The sequence below is a fragment of the Atractosteus spatula genome, chromosome 2 (genome assembly GCF_055471065.1).
Source record: "Atractosteus spatula isolate fAtrSpa1 chromosome 2, fAtrSpa1.hap1, whole genome shotgun sequence".
NCBI classification, from domain to species: Eukaryota; Metazoa; Chordata; class Actinopteri; order Semionotiformes; family Lepisosteidae; genus Atractosteus; species Atractosteus spatula.
In genome coordinates, this window is record NC_142707.1 from 8,647,485 (window position 1) to 8,669,788 (window position 22,304).

Genomic DNA, 22,304 nt, shown 5'->3' on the forward strand with positions numbered 1-22,304 from the left:
CTCTTCCTTGCTCTGGAGAATATAACTGTCATAATTGCCCTTCTCTGTGTAGCCAATCTAGAGATCTGTGCTCAAAGACATTCTAATTAATCCATCTCCAGACATTGACGCTGAAATACTGGCATATTAATAAAGATAGCTTGGTTGTCATCAATGTAAGCACATTGGACACTGTGATGGTATTCTGCCATTTTCTGCATATTGCTGATTAAAGCCCTGTTAATATGGAGCCAATGCAGTTGGAATACATAGCAATTATGGTTTTAGTTCTGAAATTCACAAGTTACCATCAATGAAAAAAACATGTTTTAGGTGTCTTTTGTGTAGGCTCCACTCACATAACATGTGTCAAACACATACGCTATTCAATATGATCCCCCTCATGTGTAACCCCTGAGGATTTGCAGTGACATTGCACTCAATATATAGTACTATTGAACTGGTTGCATGTTGGGATATTGGAGGATAAGAAAAAAATGTGGACTAATGTTATAGAATCCCCTCTTCTGAAAAGCTTCATTGATTTAGAAACTCCTGACTGCTGCCTAAACTAAACTGAGGTTGTCCTCAATCTGGTTCTCAATACAGCCCCTGCCATTGACTGTGTTTAGCAGTTTGATCGAGGTTTAAGGTTAACTAATACGATTGACATGCTTAATGTGGTTCGGGCCTATCTGCTTAGATTCAGTGGGCAGAGAGCCAAGCTGGATGTTAAGGGCTGGGGGAGGTGTGTTTTGTGCAAGTGGGAGGGGAGGCCTGGATGGTTGTACAAGATGGTTAGCCAGTCTCTTTGGATGCAGGGAGAAGGAATGAAGACCCAGACCATTTCTGCTAGTTAATGGGCTGCTGCTCTGAGTTTCCATGGTGTTGAGCCCTAATAAGTGTAGACACTTGTTATCAGTCTGCAGTGCAAAGAGGAATTAATGGGGCCTCTTACGAGAAGAAAGGAGAAGGCCACAAAGCAGAGGCATGCAATCAGCCTGCAGATATCACCTAGCTCCGGTTACAGCTTACTGATCCAGGAACCTCATTGTGATGCTCTTGAACGTTCCCCATGACTCAACATTTATGACCTATGTCTTTTACCTCCCCGGCCCTCTCTCTTTAAATTCCAAGCAATGGGTGTTAGCACCAGCTGCTGTTTGGCCTTCCTGTGTTAACTCATCTTGGGTCAGGCAGGACAGCGGTAAGCCCTGGTCTTTCCAGGCTCTGTAGGTCCCACCCCCAGATTCCAGAGAACCTGTGCTCAGTATACAAAACCTGGAACAGGGAGGAAGCAGGCTGCAATTCACATTTAATCTAGCCAATCAAAATCCTGACATCTGTCTCTGAAGCTTAGACAAGTTGTGATCTACAGATCTACATTGTTTTTAAGCACACTGCCATTATGTATTGTGAAATGTTGTTGTGCTTCACATCCCTTTGTGTGGTCCCTGCTGCTTGTTGTTCATACAGTATCTTCAGGATCTGCCTGGGAGATACAGTAACTGTTGCTGGCCAGGCTGAATCAGAACATACTGCCATACTTTCTTTGTCAATAGGTTCAATTCTGCTTTTGCCTGTGTATTTGTGCATGTAAGAGCTGGGACATTCCCTGTATTTTTAGATGCCCCTAGCAGCTTGAGAGTGTGGGTCTGACCCAAGTGTTTCCATTAATCCAGGAAAGGGATTGGGGTATCAGTTTACAATTTCCAAAGCAGTTGTAGGAAGAGGAGAGCCAAAAAAGACGAGAGATGGCAAATCAAGACGACATTGCCACCCTGCATACTGTGAGTAACGGAGACAATGGTCCAGCGTGTCTGTGTGTGTGGAGGGAGGAGGGGGTGATTTACGAACCTCTGAAAACAGATCAGTGTGGTATCTGTGCATCTGGTGTGTGTCCAGCCTGGAACAGGCTCGAAATGAGGAGTGGAGAGTTCACAGCAGCTGCAGTGAATCTCCTAGGGAGCTGAGCCTGTATACACGAGGCCTGCCATTATGATCTGAGCTCTCATGGCTAGAAACAGTGTAAATGTCTGGTTTTTCCATCCCTTGGAATAAATATCGGTGTTGTGCATGTGTGTCTGCAATCCGGTTCAGCCTGATGCACAAGGCGTCAACAGAGTTCAATGAGATTGATCTAGGATCAAACGAGACCTCAGCGCTGTACAGAAGCAGTTTTGAGGTCTCATTAGGGCCTGCTTCAGTGCTGGAGAGCTTCCTTCTCATCAGGCTCTTGGCTCTCAGAGCTTTTATTGATTAAATGATTTGTCTTGTTTGTAACTTTTCTCATAGTTGGACATTCCTTAAATATTGCCTTTCTGTCACCTTTTTTGGCATCTTTTGCCCCAGTTGTCAGTTCCTGTAGTCATTGCTGCTGCTGATTATTACTGTAAAAGTGTAGACTTGGATTTCCTCATCAGCCATAGGAGCCAGCTGTTATTCTCAGACCCCTGCAGTTCTCTTCATTCCTGCATTAACAGCTGTGTGATTTTCGGTTAGCTTGGGCTGTGCAAAGTCAAGGGGACAAGACCTTTTCTGCATTAGCCTCTAGTGCTGATTTATTTCAGATCAGTTTTTGTCATTTTTGTAGTTTTTTTGGGTATGACTTAAAATATGGAAAACGCACAATACTGAAAATTAATTTGTACTGTATGTGGAAGCCCACTGTATTTTTTGATAGATTAAGATCAGATTAGCATTTTGCTCATTTCTTGTCAGTGTAGGGTGCTGATTTACACGGCAGTGTGACAGAGCAGCATGGATAAATATATTTTGCTTCAGATAGGCGGAGTCAATGGGTTATTAAGATACCCATTTCACAACATTAATGTTGGGGAACAGGATGGTAAGAAAACCGATAAATGGGTGTTTAAATCTTGTGAAGGTCCCTAGTTCTGTCCCACAATGAGCAATTGCTTCTCACAAAACTGCAAAGCAGGAGCCTAACAAGGATTTTGAAAGGTATTCCTGAATATTTGCAGAACAGCCCGCCTGTATGTGGAAACAGCAGCTCTCCCTGTAGACTGCTTGATGCTGGCAGGTAGGCCCTGTCTGACAGGGAAGGTGTCTGCGATTCAGGCAGCTGTAGCAAACCTGCAGCTTGTCGCAATGCTCAGTGTGCGTTTTGAGTGCTTCGCCAATCAAGGATGACTGAAGTTGGGCTCTTAGGAGGCATTTTAAAGCGATCGGACTGCTATTCTCGGAGCACTTGGCAGGGGGAATGACTTGATTGACACCCCTGTCTGTAGAGTCACTGTTCGGAGCATGGAGAGTGGATTTAGACTGGTCTCAGAGCTAAAGTTTAGACTAGTCAGTCCCCATCTTAGTTGATTAGGAGAGCGGATGTCCAGTTTTTATGATGAGCGTCAAGGGAACCTTTCTTGATGGATCAGGAATGAGGCAGAGGCCGGGGCAAGATTAAAACCTAGATGATTGTCATTTAAAAATGTGGCACTACTCTGGGATGAAGCAAATCATTAGTATTATTTTACATGTCATCACACAGAACCAGAAGATCTTTTGTCCCCTGTTTTTCCTGTCATCTCTAAATGAGATCTTGATAAGTCCAGGCTTATGTGAAGATCAAAAGTCTCATAGGGTTGCTTCCAGACACGCTGATTAGCTCCTAAGCTAAGTTCCCTAAAACTAAAATTAACTAGTCCAAGACTAGTACTAATCCCTGTTTGTCAAACTATTAGTGGGAAGATTGGTGCTGAAGGTGTGCCTTCAGGGTTCAGTGTTCTTTGTGTATCCTCTTGTGTCAAGCTTTGTGCTGTCAGTATTAGAGGTAGAAGTTGAACCCTAGCTGGGTCCTGGCACTAGGCACAGGCCAGAAGCAATGAAACACAAACCAGAGGACACAAGTGGAAACTGTGTGGAAGTGCATTTAAAACTGAGAACCAGAGGCACTTCTTCACTCGAAGGGTTGTGGGAGTATGAACCAAGCTACCCAGCCATGTTGTTGGAGCTGGTACCCTGGTTTCTTTCAAGAAACAAGTGGATGAGACTCTTGGATCAATTACTACTAACCACCAAACGGATCAGATGGGCCAGGAGCCTCCTCTGGTTTGTACCCTTTCTGGTGTTGTTATTGGCAGTTCTTTAGTTTTGGAGGTTTGGGGGAATTAGGTACTGTACCTGTTGCCATTTGATTCTCTGATTCTGGAGAAAGAGGTACAGGGCTACATAAGACTCCACCCTTACATCCTGCATCCTGGTTCGGGATGTTTTCGTGTGTGGGATACCAACGGGTGTAAGCTGAGCTGGGCAATAATTGGGAAACAGTCCTGGGACATTTGTAATATAGTGAATTAAGGGTGCTATACTGCGTGCATTAGGCTTGTTCACCTCATGCAATGGACAGATATTAGATCCCATTTGTCTGCAATTCCACTGCTGTTGAAATTCATTATACTGTAAGTCATTTCTTGAAGTGAGGCACTTCAAAGTGGTTTGCTTGCACAGAAGGTACAGAGCACATTGGCAACTCCTATGCCCGGTATCGTGTGCTGCAACCGGCCATAAATGCTTCAACCGGCCATAAAGACTTCAGTTCTGTGTACCATGAACGTAGCTGAAATATGTGTCACCCACTGGTATCGGTTTGTTTTCTGCACAACCAAATGCCTGACCCTTTAGACTCACTTGCTAACTAAGTAAGAGGTTGCTCTGGAATGGGCCTCAGTTCGCAGTCTTGGAAGACTCAGTTTTGCTCTCTCCTGCAAGTGACACATGTCAAGCCTCAGCTGATATGAGCCATGCCTTGCTTTCTGACCTCCCCCCCACCCGTGCTCTTCCCCCCAGGCCGATACTTCGACCAGCTTCCTGCGTGCCGCCCGCTCTGGAAACCTGGACAAGGCCCTGGACCACATCAAAAATGGAGTGGACATCAACACAGCCAATCAGGTGAGAGCTTGGCAGCTTGCAGTCACGCCACTGGCTACAAAAGCTTTTCCTGTACTCTGTGAGGCATTTGTCAATGTTAATTTAGCTTTGTTTAAAAGTCCTACTGGGTCTCTTTTTGTTAGTTTTTTTTAATATTGTGCACAGTTGTAGAAAATGCATCAGTTTTTGCAATTTCTCATTGTATCTGCAAGATGTGTAAATTCATGACTGTGATTGTGTGTTTATCCATGACTGTGCATTTAATAAGAGGAATGTCACTTACTCACTCATAGATTAGGAGATGATTTAAGATACAGATTATAAAACATACCAACAGAAGAACATAATGCCTGTTCACAATACAGTGCTGTTTAATTCAGCATGAAACAAAACATTGCTTCATTACTTTGTCATCATAAACAGGGTTCAGGGAGTCATCGATCACACCGCGGAATGGGAAATTTATTCAAACCCATCAGCTGAAGTTTTGGTATCTTGTAGCTTGATCTCAGCAAATCTCAGAAGCCAAACATGTAAGGAAAACCAGAGTGTTGCTATCAGCTATGCTGGTGGATCTATACCCGGTGGTTTTTCATCGGGACCAGATTTTCCAAAAATTAATGTCCCTGCACAATCTGGCCTCCCTAAAGCTCACACTCAGTTAAGCTGGTCAAGCATCCTTTCACCTCTCCAGCTGATCTGCTGGGTAGTAGGGCTCCTGACACAGAATGGCAGTGGCTAGGATGGATACTTTACTGCAGTGGTGGATGACTGGGCCCTTTGTAAAGCATTTTGGGATTCTGTGAAAAACTGTATATAGTAAATGTTGCAAGAGAGCAGTAAGTTCTACCAAGATGGCAGACCTTGTCTAAACCCTTTTCCTCAGAAACACTAGGGAACGCTCAGCCATCCTCTCTCACCTTACCAAGCACTGCATCTCAGGTTATATCTGCAATATTCACCAGCTCATGTACTGTGGGGCAAGGCCTCAGATCCCAAACCTACTTCTGTATTTCCCCAATGAACGAGCAAATTAAATGAGTGGAATAGTGAAACAACTATTAGTTTAGTTTCTCAGGAAAGAAGAAGAGCTACTAGACGTACTGAAAGTTTCATGTTTTATTAATGTTAGTTACTAAAAATGGCAAAAATATGAACTTCTGCTAATTGAAGCAAATCACTTTATGTAATATTATCAGGTTAGTGATGAGCAGAACGCTCCTTCAGTGGCATTTAGCTATAGTTACAGAGCTCCAAAAATAGTGTGGAAAGACCTTTCAACCTTCAGAAGCCACTGGAATTGCAGATCCCCAACTGAGCCCAAGTGTTAGGATCTCAACTTATCGCTCACCAGGAAATTGTCCCTTTCTTGTCCTTTAAGGATTTTTCCTTTAAACAGGAGTTGAATGGAGTCTGGCTCCCACTTTAAGACTGCATGAGTGTAGGGATGGATGGACTTATCCAGCTACATGGGACCGGATTGCGCCGTTCTATTTAAAGGACAAACAAAACAAAAAACAAGAACAACTGTGAAGGCAGCGTTCCAAACTTTAAAAAACCATGATCACGCAGCGGTACTGTACCAATCCACCAGTGATGGCTGACAGTTTTATCTCTGCCAGTGCAGGCTGAGCCACTAAGCCTGGCCCACTGTGGTGTGCCTGCTGCCATGACAGATAGCTGTCCTGGGCTGGGTGGGTTAGTGGCAGGGTGGGCCTTAGGGGAGCGGGCACAGTGTTATCAACAGGGGTCAGCTGCTGATTTTGGGAGGAAGCCAGGCACAAAATGGGGAGCGATGATGCAGGGGGATCTGCAGCACCAACATATTTACGATCTGATCATGTCAACAGAGTATTTCCCAGCTCTTCATGCCAATGCAGACCAGCCAGTCTTAAGCACGAGATTTGCACAGGACACCACATGGGAGCCAGAAGGGCAGAACCTCTCCTGTATTACTCTATTCTGATGTCAGTAGTGTCTGCTGATTCCCTGGTGTGACATTGGGGAGGACTCTGTAGATCTACCATCCATCCATGATCAGGAAGCCACTCGTCCCTGTGATGTTTATCAAAAGCCGGAACCCGACCTAAATCACAGGGTGTGAGGCTAAACTGAACGCTCTTTTGTAAAGCGAGGCTTGTCTTCTGAATTACTGCCAAGTAGTTCGTTATGGGACAAGATGTGCAAACAAATCACTCTTTTGTGGTCGTGAATTCTTTAGAATGTCAAAAGGCCAGTTCCCATCAGAATCGCTTGGGAGTTCCGTCTGCTCCTCTTGTTCTATTTTGTGGTTTCTTCTGCCATAGCCTGGATCTCTCGGGCTGCCCCTGTGAAGATAGACCTGACATCCATTTCAGCAGTGACACTGCCTGTCTTATTGCAGTGTGTGGGGACTCGCCTGCTCTGTCCCCGTGCACCACAGCCCACTCCTGATCCCCTCTGTGGGTGCGGTTTGCTCTTCCACAGTGCAGAGCGAGGGTCTGGCTGCAACTGCGGTGCTTGGTGCCACCCTCACCGGAAAGCAGAACCTGTAACTGGCCCAAACCCCTTTACAGTCCCGCTAGAGCCAGACGCAGTATTTTTTTCTCTTCATCTTGAATTTCACTCCCATGGAGACGATCCTAACTGTTCACTTCTAGCAGTGTTTTTCTTTAGTCGTTATTTCTCTCAACAATTGTATCTCCTCTATAAGGATCATCCAGAATCAAGTTTGCATTTTTCCAAAAATTGCATGGCATTACAAAATAATGTATCCTTGATATATCACAGACGGACCAGCCACCTTGCAGGAACAGAGAGCTCAACAAGCAAAAGAGCAATTTGTTAAACCTGCCTATAATCTTAACTTTAATTGTAAGTTTGGAGCTCTCTCTTACTTATTTTATGATTAGTACCAGTCCTGTTGGCAGTATTTTAAAATTCTTCAGTTTAGCAGTACTAAGAGGGGCAGTTATCCTGTGTATTCCTTTGACTTTCTGCAGCCCCTGTTGTAGTGTTCTAGTGCACTTCAATAGCCTGTGTTGCATGTGCTCAGGTACAGAATGTGGTTTTTGTGCCTGAACCAGCAATGTCACCAGCCCTCCTCATGCTCTGATTAGATTTGTATGGTGGAGGGGGTTGCCTCTGTCGAGCCCCCTCAGTGCGGAGGTGATCAGTTCCAGCTCAGTGAGGAGGAACTGGCACCTTGACTGTGGCAGCATCCTCCTGCAGGTGATGCCAGCTCCGGTGACGCAAGTGGCATCTTGGCCATTTTTCATGTAACCTGTACCCGTCAGGCTGTAACCCCCAGAACACCTGTAGTGATGGGCCGTTAAATAAATTAGGATACAATGGCACTTGCAATTCAAAGCAATCTGAAAAGGAGCTGCCTTGTGACAGAAGACCAAAAAAATGGGTGCTCAGAGGTGAGTACAGAGTACAGTGCTCAGAGGAGAGTACCCTGACAGCGATTCTACCCAGAGAGAGGAGCCCAACAGTCAAAGACTGAGCTACTCCTGTGTAACAGTTGGAAAGGGGTGATTGTTGGCCTCATCCCTCTGGGTAAATCCCTGTCAGGGTACTCTCTTTCTGCATGAGCTTGTTTTTCAGGGGATGTAAATCGTCTAATAGTTTTTATTCGGTTCATTTACAGGATACAGAATTGATAGAGAAATGAAAGGAAGGTACACAATAAATCAGAACAAGGGAATTGTGATCAAGAGGGCAGTAATGTCTATGATACTGACTGGAGGCTTGGAGAAAAAGAAAATCTGTTATGTTCTGAGCTCAGTCTCTGACCCTGAGGCAGACAGACCTGGCTGCACCTCCCTCTGCTGGAGAGACTGAAGTAGTGCATGTGGTAGGTGCACAGCACTGATCCCACAAGAAGATGTTTCACCAACAAGCCTAAAATCTGTTGATATGTTAAGCTGGTAAAATAGGTCAAACAAATCAGAGAAGTTATAAAGGCCTGTCATGAAAATAAAATAATTCCTGAATCAGTCCATTCAGGAATCAGTCCTGAATCAATGGTTCCTCAATCAGTCCAGTCCCTAAGCTTGGAAATGTGCTGTTAAAAGAGTGCTGTATGTCAGGCTTGTGAAAGGTAGGAATGTCACTCTGTACTGCATGGACCTGCATGATATAACCCTTGCACAGCCACAGGATTTTCTGTGACCTATCATGTTTCCTGCAAACCCTAGATTTTGGAAGATTTTCTTGGGTTTTAAATTTTTTTTTAACCCCTGCTGCATATTGTGTGTAAGACGCCTGGCTGGACTACACACCAAGTCCTTGTCAGTTGATGTGAAATTCAATTCAGTTCAAGCTTTTATTTTCCTCTGGGGGAAATTTGATTTACTGCACGGTCCAATACAACCATACAACAATACAACAAGGAAGCCAGACATGTCCAACAGAGGCGACAGTACCATAGTGCTACAGGAGGTAAGCAAGTGACTTCACATTGTTTGAGAGAGGTGGTTGTACCTGGGTGCAGACTAAGGTAAAAGACCCCCCAAGGCCACAGCAAAGCAGGAGGCAGAATAGGCATGAGCTGACTGGCCTCTTCCCTTCCTCCTAGCTTCAGCCATCAGCAACGGCGCCCCCTCTCGGCGGAGAGGCTCACAGGTGCCTGGGGGGAGGGGGGCATGACACAGGAGCAGCTGTCTTTCCTGGCAGCCGCTCGGATGCCCGCCTGTCTGACCCCCTCGCCCGTCTCTCCTCGGGGACCCGTAAGAAACGAGTTAGTAACAGAGGTTTTGATTTCACCCTCGGCAGTTCCGTGAAGTTGAAACCTTTATTACTGACTAATCGATTTTTGGTTTCTCTGGGCCCTGAGATTTACACTTGCGGCTGACCTTGGGTTTGCAGACGGCTGCCCGTGGTGTCAGCTGTCAGCCTGCACTGCTCATCCCTCATCTCCTCCTCCAGTCCATCCTGGATTTCTCTCCCATGTTTCTGTAACTTGCATGTTCTGTTTCCTTTTTTCCCCCATCATTATATCATTTCCTTCACCTCCTCAGTCGTCTCTAGGAATCCTTCAGTCCTCAGTGGAGCAGCATGCCAACCCCAGCCCTCCTTCCTCCTCCTCTTCCTCTTCCTCGTTACCTCTCCGTCTCTCTGTCTCCTCTCTCTCTCCACCCTTTGGCCTCTCTTCTGCCCCCCCCCCTTCTTCTTTCCACCCTTCCATCGCCTCCTCTCCATCCTCTCTGTACTGGGGGGCTGGAAGATGGTGTATTGTGGTCTCCTGATGCAGTGGAATATCAGTCGTGTGGGAAAGGTCCAACCTCACATGTCCTGTATTGCTGAAGGAGGGATATATGAGGTCAGACCTATCCCACAGGGCTCTTATTCTTTCAATCCCGGAGACTGGAACGTGCCATCGGTCCTGCATCATCTTCATCTTCATCATCATCACCACTGCCTCCATCATCACCTTCACCATCATCGGAAGCATCAGCTTGGAGGAAGAGGAGAATGTGTTGGGTCTAAGGGGAATGGTTCCCATAAGGGACAATGCTGGAGATTCTCCTACTCATAGCAAAGCTGACTGCATTAGTAGCCACCTACCTGATCTTTCTAACCGCAAGCCGCGTGAGAGAGCACATGCTGTTGGTCTCAAGCGCAGATCTGTTTGTATGTGCAGTATAATCAGATTGTCCAGCACATTTTCAGAGAGTTTCATTTCATAAAAACCGCAAAGCACTTCCGTCCTCAAAAGCTGGAGCTTCTATGGCATTGTAAAAAACAGGCAGCCTTGGGGGACGAAATTTATATTGTACTGTACAATGGGCCTTAATTAATGGGTACCCTGCATGATGCAAATGTCTCATGTGCTTGCATAAGAAAATGAAATACCTAAACAGTTTTAATTTGTGAATAGTTTGTAAAGGATGCCAGCAGGGAAAGTGCACAGCTGTGCAAAAAGTCTTGCTGGAAATGCTGCTTTAAAGACTAATGGATGTCCTTGCCACCTGCCTCTGTGCTGTCATGCATCTCACCACTGGGGGGAGTACTTCACAAGCCCCCTTATTGGGAGGGGGTTGAGTGTATGGATGAAGTGTATTGCTAGACAGAGAATGCACAGTATCCTAAAATTATACAGACTATTAAGATGACAGGGTTCTGCTCCGTACACGTGTAGCTTTGTAGATTTTACAATAGACAAAGGGCAAAAAAGGACTTCAGTTTCTGATTTCACAGGGCACATACAATAAGTTATCATGTCATTTGAGAAAGGAAAAATAATCTAAAGGAACATGAACCGACTGAGAACTAAAAGAGAGCCTCCATTTGTGGGCATTTCTTGGTTGAAATCTGAGACAGATGTGTGCTGCAGGGTTCTGTTCATCTTTAGCGTGCACTGTTGACATCATGCTCCTCCAGAGTTTGTTCACAGTGGCAGTGTCCTTTTTTGAATGTCTTAGTCATGTAGTCCTGGGAATGATGATGTTTTTAGTGTAGTGTATATGCTGCACAATGGAAATCCAGTGTGAACACTGCACCATCTCGGTAATTAAAAGGGCAAGATGGCCTGGCATGTTTTAGCCAGATTGGATGTTCTTTTGCTGTGTGGTGTGTGCAATGCCGCAGTTCTCCATCTGCCTGTAGTGTTTCTTTGGTAAGTCTGACACAATGAAAGGATGCCACTTGAACCCTGTGTCTGTGTGCCGTCCCTAATCCTCATCATGCCCTCTCTCTCTCCTTGCCGGTGCTAAAGGAGAGCAGAGTCACATTCTCAGCACCCTTATCGATTCGGACTGCAGAGGGGGGGTGCATTTCTCCTCGAGCTTTTGCAATCGGACCTACCTGCAGATTCGAAATCGATCCGTCTCATCTTCCTCCTCCAGCTCTCTCTTTGCCCTGACTGCACTCTCTCTGTGTGTATTTGGGGCTGCCAGTCGAGGAGGATGTTATGAGCATGCTAAATAACCCCTCTCCCTCCACTGTTCTGTCCCCCTCTCTCCCTTTATCTGTAGTCTGGGAGAGCAGGTGTCTGGAACCCTGTTTGTTTTTGGCAAAGGCCTGAGACAGGGGTGATGTCAGCAGGCAGTGCCACTGTGCAATGTGTCTGAGGCTGTTTGCTGTCTCTCCTTTGCTGCAGTGCTTTCTCCTGCAAAGGCTATTCAAGCAGGGTATTGCTTGCCGAGGACACCATACATTCACCAAAACATCATCACATGGGGAAAAAGTATAGCACTGCGGTAAATTTAATTAGCATCGCCTAGCTGTCTGACTGAGCTTCAGAGAGTGTCCCTCTTTCATCTACAGCAGCAAAGACCTTTGCTGTGAATGAAAATCCAGATGGAAACTGTACCACCTCAGTATAACTAAAGCCTTTCAAAGCCTCTGTCCACCAGCTCGTGCCTTTGCTGTCACAAAGTGTAACGCACATTTTGAGGTACTGCAGCCGTCTGTCAGTCAAATTTCCCAGGCCAGTTGAAACTGAGCAGGTCCTGTGATTGGCTGGCTCATGGAGGTTAGGTTGTGTGCTCAAGATTGATGTCCCAGCCAGTTATACCAAACTGTGGGCTGCACATTTCAGATCTGCTGCTTGAGGTCTGATATTTCTTTAGGTCATGGTAGAGTGTAAAATTACAATAATTTGGAGTGTGTGTAAAGGGTGGATGTGTGAGAATAGTGTGTATGTTGCGCATTTGTGTGGTAATGTCTCATGAAGATGTGAACTGTACCTCTGTGACAGAAATAGCCTGCAGTGCATTAGTGTGCAGTGGTATTGTTACGCTGCGTGTGCATGCACGTCTCTGCACACAACTGTGCAGGTAAGGGCTGTGTGTTGTTTCTGCTTGATGGTGTGCGGATGACGCAGAGGAGTCTTTGCTTGGAGGTGTGAGGAATGTGTGTGTGTAGCTGTGTGTGTTCTGCTGTGTGTGGCGCTGGTGCCCCCTGGCAGAGTGTGTGAGTAATGTGCCCAGCTCCTTACATCCGAGGCTGACAGGGAAAGGATTGATTACAGTGTGTTAGTAATGATGACAGGCTCAAGGCGCCTTACACCCTTATTGATTCCTCTGCACTGAGCGCAAGCCGATTGCACTGGGAGAGAGAAAGAAAGAAAATGAATGGGTACGAGGAAGCTGGCAGGGAGCTGACCTTGAGGGATCCAGAATTCCTCCACATCAGGAGCTCTGGATGCGTTTCTCCACCATCCCTGATGCTTAATCCCGATCAGTTCTCTGCCAACAGGGAGGTTTTCAGACATCATAAGAGCGAGGTGCATTCAAGAGCAGTTTAAAAACAACAGAGAGCTTTGAAATTAAACTCATGGGTAGTGCAGGTTTCGCTTTCACAAAACGGTAAATCTCCACTGTACTAAGAGACCTAGGGTTTTGTAGCAATGTGATGGAGCTCTGCAGAAATTCCTGCTGCTTTTATAAAAGGGAAATAAAAGGCAGCAAATAAAGATTGTGTTGCACCCTAAGGGGAAAAGCCTTGCAGTCCCAGTCTGCCTTCCAGTGTTTCCATCAGAACCTCGGTCCAACCAATAATTGTTACATCCCAACCCATTACATGATGGTGGCTTTTGGCCTCTGGCAGGTCTTTTCAGTTTGTCTAGTAGAACCAGCTGCACTGGGCTGTGTATTTACTGGGCTTCTGTGTTTGGTTGTGGATTTAATCCACCGGTAGGATGACATGCACAGTACTGCAGGAGGAATATCAGGCTCTCTAGTGGCTGATGCACTGGAGGGTATTTTTGAGGGTGTTTGTCTGTGTCTGAAGGTGTCTCTGCGTCTGTGCTGGGCTGCGTCTGTGTGGCTGAGTGAGGGCGCCTGTGTGCTGTGCAGAGGCTGGTCCTGTGTGAAGTCTGCTCTCTTCTTTGTCCTCTCTGCAGAACGGCCTCAATGGGCTCCACCTGGCCTCCAAGGAGGGGCATGTCAAGATGGTGCTGGAGCTGCTGCACAATGGCATCACGCTGGAGACCACCACCAAGGTACGCAAACACAGGAAGCAGCTCTTAAGCTTCTGTCTTCTTCATTGCGCTGGAGAAACCAGAGCCAAAAAGCTAGGGGTATCTCCTTCCCCTTCCCATCCCTCCATCTGTCAGAGATTCCAAAGCTAACCTTTTTTTTCTGGGAACCATTTCATTAACTTTTTTGTTAATTTCTTTTTGTTTGTTTCACAAATTCTTTCTTGATTACATACTCACTTCATTTGGAATTGCCTGTTGTTTTAAGACCTGGCTCTCTGACAGAGACTCATGTACCCCCAGAAGATCATGAGACAAGCCGACTAGCAAGGCTAGATATGTTGCAGGAGTCACGGTGCCTGGCCTGGAGGAGCAGTGTGTCTCTAACCTTTTGCTTACTCCCAGCCCTGCCCTGACAGCATTAATCCAGTAGCACAGCATGACATGACCCAGGCTCCAGCTGATCACCTCTGAGCCACGAAGTGGGGAACCATTATTTTTGACATGTTGGATCACTGTGGGGGTGGCACAGGCTCACGGTGGTTAGTATTGCTTCCTCGCAGTGCGGGGACCCTAGCTTCGATTCCTGGTTCGATAACCTGGAAGGTTATTCAGCTTCTGGGAGAACAGGTGTGAGTGTGTGCATGTCTATGTCTGGATGTGGCCCGCGTTTGATTGGCATCCCATAGTGCCTTGCACCTGGCGCCTGTTGCCTGTCAGGATAGAGTTTAGCTCCCCAGCACCCCTGTGCTGGATGAAGAGATTAGAAAATGGATGGATGGATCACTATTGCACTGAATCAGCCTTCTAATTCTGCCTTTATCATTCATCAGGCAGTCATGCAGCTTCACCATATCCCTTTTCAATTTCTAAAGGGAAAACAATTTGAAACACACACACTGCAGAGCTCTGTTAGATCTGACAAATAATGCACCACAAAAGTTCTTGAGAGACTTTAAGAGCTGTGAGACTGACTCCGTGCAGCAGTCAAATGGAAAGGAAAAATTGGTTTCTGGGGAGCTCCTGACTTCTGGAGACTCTCAGATAGGTCGTGATTGACAGATGAGAGGAAATGTGGGTTTTATCCGCCCCTCAGAATACTGTGCGTGCACCACAGAAGGAATGTCATTCTCCCTTACAATTGATCCAACAGTTGCATTCTCTGTGTTTGATCCGGCAGCTCTGGAGTTCTAAAAAACAAACCCCCAAAATGATGTAATGGGATTAACTCCTAGTTGCCTTGCTCTGTGCCAGGAGAATGTGCTGAGAGAGGCTTTCTCTTGCAGAAAGGGAACACTGCCCTCCACATTGCAGCCCTGGCTGGGCAGGAGCAGGTGGTCACTGAGCTGGTCAACTATGGTGCTAACGTCAACGCCCAGTCCCAGGTAAGTCCCAGGCAGAACCCCAGGTTAAATCCGATTACCATGTGGTTTTCAGACTGAATGCCAGCCGTCTTACCACTGAGAAGTAGAAAAGCTGAAACAGAACAGAGTCTACTGTTCTCCACACAGAAACCTCAGCCTTTTCCCACTAAATGCAATTTCTCTATCTGTTCAAACTTGGTTTCTACAAGTTTACCTGAACAGCTGTCTTCTCAAGTTGTATGTGTTCCTGTGTACTATAAGTATTATCAAATGAAGGCTTTTACACAGAACAGCTGTACTCTTCATTAATGCAAATCTGTGCTGAGCTGTGCTATATGCCTTCAAGGGGAAAATGGTGTTTATAGTGAAATACTGTACGTACATCATCCTTTAATGCAAAAGAGCAGAACAGCTGCATTTTTCATTGAAGTAGGTGGAACAATGTTCAATTTTATTGCATGAAATAAGTCATAATTATAATGTTATATTATTTATAATGTATACTGTAATGTAAAGAGTGGAGTTTCATTACATTGCAAACTCTGAAAGAACTCCACAGCCAGATGTGATGACTGAAATAGATGCACTGCATGAAGAACATCAAGACAAAACTACAGTGGATTAAAAACAGCTTCAAAACAGAATGAAACCATAGTTTCTGCTGGTCTAAAGAGCTGTCAGTTGAGAATCCTTGCATTGCTCAGGCGTCTACCTCATTGACTTCCCTTTTGTTTTGTCAAGCTGATATAATTTGTATGCATGCCAGCTCGACTCATCCCCACAAATTGTATCACTGGTTTTCCCAGATTTATTCTCAATTGTGGTGATCAAACTAGCCACTGTCTGAAACGCCAGGAAAGATGGATGGACCCAGGTTGAAATGTGCTTTTACACCTCAGCGTTTTTCTTCTGCTTGGAGCTGGCTGTGACTTGACCCAGCTGGCACAATTTAGAACCAGCAGCTGAAAAACAGCTGTCGAGCAGGGTGTCGGTGTTTGGCCCATGGTCCAGGCAGTCCGGTAGAGGTCACTGTGTTGTGACCACGCCTGACGCCCCCTTCCCCGGAGGAACTCCACAATCTTTCTGCACCGTCTACCTTACAGTCCATCTGATGGTTTGGTTTCCCAAACATTTTCTGGTCGCGTGAGATCTGGCAAATCTAGCAAGTAATTCTGCATTCACTGGAAGACCACTGTAAAGACAGCGCCAGTCCATGTAGGGGAAACACGAGCATGAGCATGCAGTGTTTGATTGTGCTACAGTAACAAGCGATGCATTGACCCCTTGTGACAACATGAGCACTGAAAATACACATTTTTCACTCACTCAACCTGATGTTCAATTTTTTTTTCAATTGAATAACTGCAGTATTATTGATTTCATTTTTCCTTGACATGAGGTCAGTGTTAACTATATTTCCAGTACACTTTTCATTTAAAGCATGTACTTACTGTATTTACAAAAATATTTAATTTCTTATTAAACAGGTACTGTACTAGATAACATGTAAAGTGCTTAGTATTTGCACTTTTTCTGTAAACCTTACTTTTAATATATATAGTCTATTTGTGTGTTTTTAAGTATTCCAATATTTATTTTTAACATTTGTATACATTATTATTGACATTTTAAACAAATTCAAAACACAAAACAACATATACAGTACACAACACCCCAAAACACCCTTTTCCACCTAATGTACTGGATTCAGTTCAAGCTATTAACAATCATCTACTGCATTAGGAGGTGTTCTGCTAAAACCTCAAATCCTCCCACACTAACCTAAAGTTAAAAAGATGCAATATCTGCACATTTGGTAAAATGACCATATTCTTGAATCCAGAGAGTCTCTAGAGAAATATTGTCGATCAGCTGGAAATATGAGACGGGGTGCATTGCTCCATGTGTCTGTCTGTTTGTCCCCTGCAGAAGGGCTTTACTCCTCTCTACATGGCAGCCCAGGAAAATCACCTGGAAGTTGTCAAGTTCCTCTTGGAAAATGGGGCCAATCAGAGCATCCCGACAGAGGTGAGTGACAGCGCAGCCCCGCCCTTCCAGCACAGAGTGCAGTCCAGGAAAGTCATCAGTCCTCAGTGAGTTACAACACGAGCTGTGCTGCTATACTCACTTCTAAGATTACAAAACCAAAAGGCGAAAAGAGCTTACAACAGTCACAGACTTGGCATATTAGCATCCTGGAAGAGTTTTTTAAAGCCAACAACTTCAGCATGTTGTTTACATCATAGAACTATTGACACATTCTAAATGAGACATATTTTATTATACATATAGAAATCACCTACAGTATATACAGTATTCATAGTAATCTTCAAGATTACTGTATATAGGCGATTCGGAAAAATGTTCTTGCAAAGATCGTGGACTTTGTTGCCTATAGCTGCTACAACACTGTTTTAGAATGTCTTATTAAAAAAATAATTAAATGAGAAATAAACTCAAAGAATCTGGTTCAGGTCACACCAGAAAGCACTGGGTTCCATGCCTACGCCTGGGGCTTCTGGAGCTGGCATCTAGGGGGTAGAGTCACGTGGAGTTAGATTGCTTTTTCCAAGTGTTTTCCTTTCTGATTCGGTTAACCTTGAACTCGGGCATTACACAGTCGCAGTGTGGAGGGTGAGAAATGACTGAACATGACACCTGCGATACAGAAGCTGTTATCAGCTTCACCCACAAGCCAGCCTTTGTGCTCAGAGAGAAAAGCAGGGAGTGATAGGCCAATTTACAGTATTTTCTATTAAACCAGCAGGTCCATGCACCTGGGACGCTTATAACAAACTGTAATTTCTGCTGTTTGGAGAAAGGGATGCTCTATTGATTTTGGAAACAGGAAACATGGTGTTTGTGATTTGCTTTTCAAACTCCCTACAGGGCACCACTTATAGTTTTCCTTTAGATTCACTGTTCTTTTCACAAAACAATGTAGCAAAATGCACTTTGGAGAAAGCAAAAGGTCTGTTTCAGTTTTATGCACTGGTTGGCTTCAGTGGTTACAACTTCAGCCCGAGTGGGGGAAGTGGCCCCTCTGTCTTATTGAACTCGGTAATGGTACGGCACAGGGTAAAATGAAAAGCCCATCAACGCATCCCTGATCTCGGAGCAGAAAAGCCGTGCCTGAAGCCTGCAATTTTGCTGGATGAATTTTGCTGCCAAGTTCAACACCTTGCCATTTCATTTACAACCTGTCAGCGCTTTGTTCAGCTGAATTAAATGAGGTTTACTTAAGGCCAATGTGACAGTCACAACAATGGACTTCCTCTGCAGTGTGAGCGATGCAGGTTAGGGGTTTCCAACACGAGTGCACAATACGAAATGTTCACAGCGACATGCTAACAGTTCAGTTCATTACCCTGACATGGTTTTCATGTTTGAATTAAAATCAGCACTGAAACGTTTAAGCTAGATGTGTTTTCTGTATGCTTGAATGAGTCTTACAGCGCTGGGGCCCTGGGTTCAATTCCAGACCAGGGGTGCAGTCTGTGTGGATTCCCTATATTCTTGTGGAGCTCCAGTTTCCTCCCGCCATCCAAAGTCATACTGCTGTCTTAAACGGCTTCTGGGAAAGTTGGCCCTGATGCGAGTGTGTATCTGTGTGCGTGCCTGTGGCTTGTCAGGAAAGGCTCCAGCTCCCCAGCCTGTGTTGGATAAAGCAGTTAGAAAGGCAATCTCAAGGTGCATTATCGAGAACTGACAGGCACGCACTCTTTCTGCACCACAGAGGCTTCCCAACAAGGAATCTAAAGTAAAGGCAATAGGTTTTTGAACAACAACAATAAAAAAATCATGTTACTTAAAGAAGAGCTTGCCTAGCACTGACTATCCTTGTAAATTAAAAACCAGTAAAATCAACCAACCAACCAACCAACCAATCTCCATCTTCCTCTTCTCTTTCCTCATGCCCCACTTCCTCCCAATGCTGCTTTCTCCACTGCGCCCTCAGGATGGGTTCACGCCCCTGGCTGTGGCTCTGCAGCAGGGCCATGAGAACGTGGTGGCCCTGCTCATCAACTATGGCACCAAGGGGAAGGTGCGCCTGCCCGCCCTGCACATCGCCGCCCGCAACGACGACACGCGCACCGCCGCCGTGCTGCTGCAGAACGACCCCAACCCCGACGTGCTGTCCAAGGTACGGCAGGGGCTCCCAAGGGCCACGGCACCCAGGACGTGGGAGGTTTATACAGCGGGAATAGGCAAACACACTCGTCTAGCAGGCAGCCCACAGGGAATGCTTGCCACGTGTGTGTGTGTGCGTGCGTGCGTGCGTGCGTGCGTGCGTGCGTGTGTGCGTGCATATTCATATCAGCCAAGGTCAATTTCAAAGTGAGCCAGGTATACGACGCACGTTTGTCTGCTGCAGATACTTTATGAAGTACAGTAGGTATCATCCTTGACAATAAACAGCTGTTCTGTCTGTTTCTCTGCCTTCAGACTGGCTTCACACCTTTGCACATTGCAGCGCACTACGAGAACCTGAATGTAGCCCAGCTGCTTCTCAACAGAGGGGCCAACGTCAACTTCACCCCAAAGGTGAGAGGGAGAGATAGCAGGGACACCATTCAGGTGCAGACTCCGTCTTTCCGGATTCACCATCCACTCTCCTGGGCCGGTCCCCCGCAGAGTGCTCTGTTAAGAAGGCATTGTCCACCACGATATACTGAACATCGGTCAACATTAACACTCCATGTCTTTAGAAACATTAAGGATGTGGAATGTTGGATATTGTTTAAAAGTTTGTAATGTGACTGGTGGTTGTCCAAGCACAAAAGCATCTCATATAGCGAGACAGGTGATTGGGCACAAATCGTGATTTAACCTGTTGAAAATATGAAAAGAAAACCACAGAAAAGAACAGATACACTCATACCCCGGTATCCGAACTTAATTCGTTCCTGAAAATATGTTTGGAAGGCGGGAGATCATAAATCGAAAATAAAAATTCCATGATTTCTTATGGGGAAAATTCCACCCCGTTTCACTCTAAATTTATAATACCTTGCAGACCGTTATAGCAAGCTTAGTGAACGACGCAGTTCTACTCAAATAAGCCAACTATACCTGTAAAATAATTATTGAGATTATAAGTACACTTTTTCACTCTTTCGTAATAGATAGCTATCCAAGCTATCAGCTAGAACAGTGTGCATACTGTTGTTGACTATTACGCTGAAGAATCTTTTCCTCTTCCTTAAGACCCCTTAAGAAACAGCAATTACAAAACAAACAGAAAAAAACACTTTGAAAATGAGAGCACAAGCTTTCGCTGTGATTGTAAAGAAAGCACTGCTGCCTCACGGCGTCCTTAACCACAATGCATCGCGCACGCGCGGAAACAAACAGCTGTTCCGTGGCCCTGAATTCAAGGCTCTCGGCCAAAATCGGAGACTTTCGAACTTCAGAGTTGGGATTAGCGAAATTTCGTTCTTATAACGAATTACAGGGTCCTAATTCTTCATCTTCGGATTAGCGAAAATTCGTATACCGAACGTTCTTATTCCGGGGTTTGAGTGTATACCATGCTTCTCAAGAGAGCAATGCTTTTGTGCCATCGGCATATTGGAGCAACAGCTCAGATGGACTCTCCAGCAGACGAGCTAAATTCTCTTCAGTGATACATCGAAGTTTTGTGAAGACCGCCCTGGTGGACATCAGTAAGCGTCACACAATTATGCAGTAGTTGTTGTTTTCCACCCAGCAGTCAATAGGGATGTCCAGGTGTGATGGTCTGGTAGGAGTGTCTAGTCACTTCAGAACTCAATGGTAATCTCGTAGGCAGCATGGTGCTACCTTGATCAAATCCTGGGACCTCAGTTTCTGCCATTCCCACAAGCTCATCCTGACATGACAACATTCCAGCTGGAGAACATACTGTATATCTTCTTGCTCTTCTTGATGGTTTTTCTTGAAAGATGCAAATGTGACAGTTGTTCCATGAGTTCCCTACTGTCTAGGTTTGAGCCCATAATTGAACATTATCAATTTATGGAATGACATGGAGACGTCTAGGGCTCAGAGACCTGTGAGGATCTACAGTACAAGAGGAATGGAGTAGATTCCCACAAGACAGCATCTGCAACCTGGTGCAAAGCATGTGTCTCTCATATACTGTACAGCTGGTATTGTTTCCACATTGCCTGGGATTCTCACAGTAGAGCCCTGTCAATCAGCCCTGTTGAAAAATGTTAATCAGGGTAAATAAGTTCAACTATGTTTGGACTGTTCAATAAAATATCAGTGTACTGTGCTACAAAATGATTGAGTGATTTCATTCACTATAATTATGTGGGTGTGTTGTATTTAGAAAATGTTTCTTTTGATGCTTCATGTAGTCCATGGAGTACATTGCATTTGAGTGCCACTGAGTTGTTCTTGTACAAGCAGCAAATCCTAGGATGTGTTGTGCAAAGTCATGTATTGTGCTTTGCATTCTAATTCAATTATGAATGTGTGAATGAACTGGAGAAAAAAAAAACAGCAATATTGAAGTTTATGTAAGCACGGGGTTCATATAAAGTTAGCATGGCATAGCATTCAAACAGCTGTATTACAAAAACCTACATTGTGGTGTACGGATACATACAAATAGGAAAGTGGACAAAAACAGTGAGTCCCATAATAACTTGCCTACTTCCTAATTGCACAGTGTGTGTGAGGTCTCTGTCCGTGAAACACTGCCACAATTTTGTTTTGCACATGAATTTCAGGATGCAGATTTTTGACCAGGCTGGCTTATTTCTTCCAAGTTTCCTGCACAGCTAAATATCTCCCATTTCTGCCTAAATTACAGTACATCTCCTCTGACGTGCTTTGTGCTAAATGGTTTCCTGGTAAGGGTGACAGATCTCAGGAACTTCTTCTATTTCTTAAAAGAGCAGCATCTATGTGTCCACCTTCTGCCAGGCCCGGGGGAGAGAGCTGGTTTGAATTAGTCTCTGTAAAAGGAACGAAAAAAGCATCTCTCTTGAATGTATTTAAACGTTGCCTCTCTTTCTGTCTGTACTTGCTCCAGAATGGCATCAGTCCACTGCACATTGCTTCGAGGAGAGGGAACGTGATCATGGTCAGACTCTTGCTGGACAGAGGGGCGCAGATAGATGCAAAGACCAAGGTACCAGCTTCGCAAGCCTACAGGCACACACAGCCCAGCCCGCACT

General features: G+C 45.2%; 1 protein-coding gene across 14 annotated transcripts in view; it reads left to right on the forward strand.

The window, feature by feature from the left end:
• The window catches only part of ank1a (ankyrin 1, erythrocytic a), an 84,278-nt gene that overhangs the window by 11,193 nt on the left and 50,781 nt on the right, over window positions 1-22,304 (forward strand). For all 14 annotated transcript variants that reach the window (XM_088927625.1, XM_088927660.1, XM_088927693.1 and 11 more), the window contains exons 2-8: window positions 4,786-4,887; window positions 13,697-13,795; window positions 15,058-15,156; window positions 17,065-17,163; window positions 19,094-19,279; window positions 19,582-19,680; window positions 22,160-22,258. In XM_088927625.1, coding sequence (XP_088783751.1) covers window positions 4,786-4,887; window positions 13,697-13,795; window positions 15,058-15,156; window positions 17,065-17,163; window positions 19,094-19,279; window positions 19,582-19,680; window positions 22,160-22,258 — 783 coding nt within the window. The remainder of the gene's footprint in view (window positions 1-4,785; window positions 4,888-13,696; window positions 13,796-15,057; window positions 15,157-17,064; window positions 17,164-19,093; window positions 19,280-19,581; window positions 19,681-22,159; window positions 22,259-22,304) is intronic.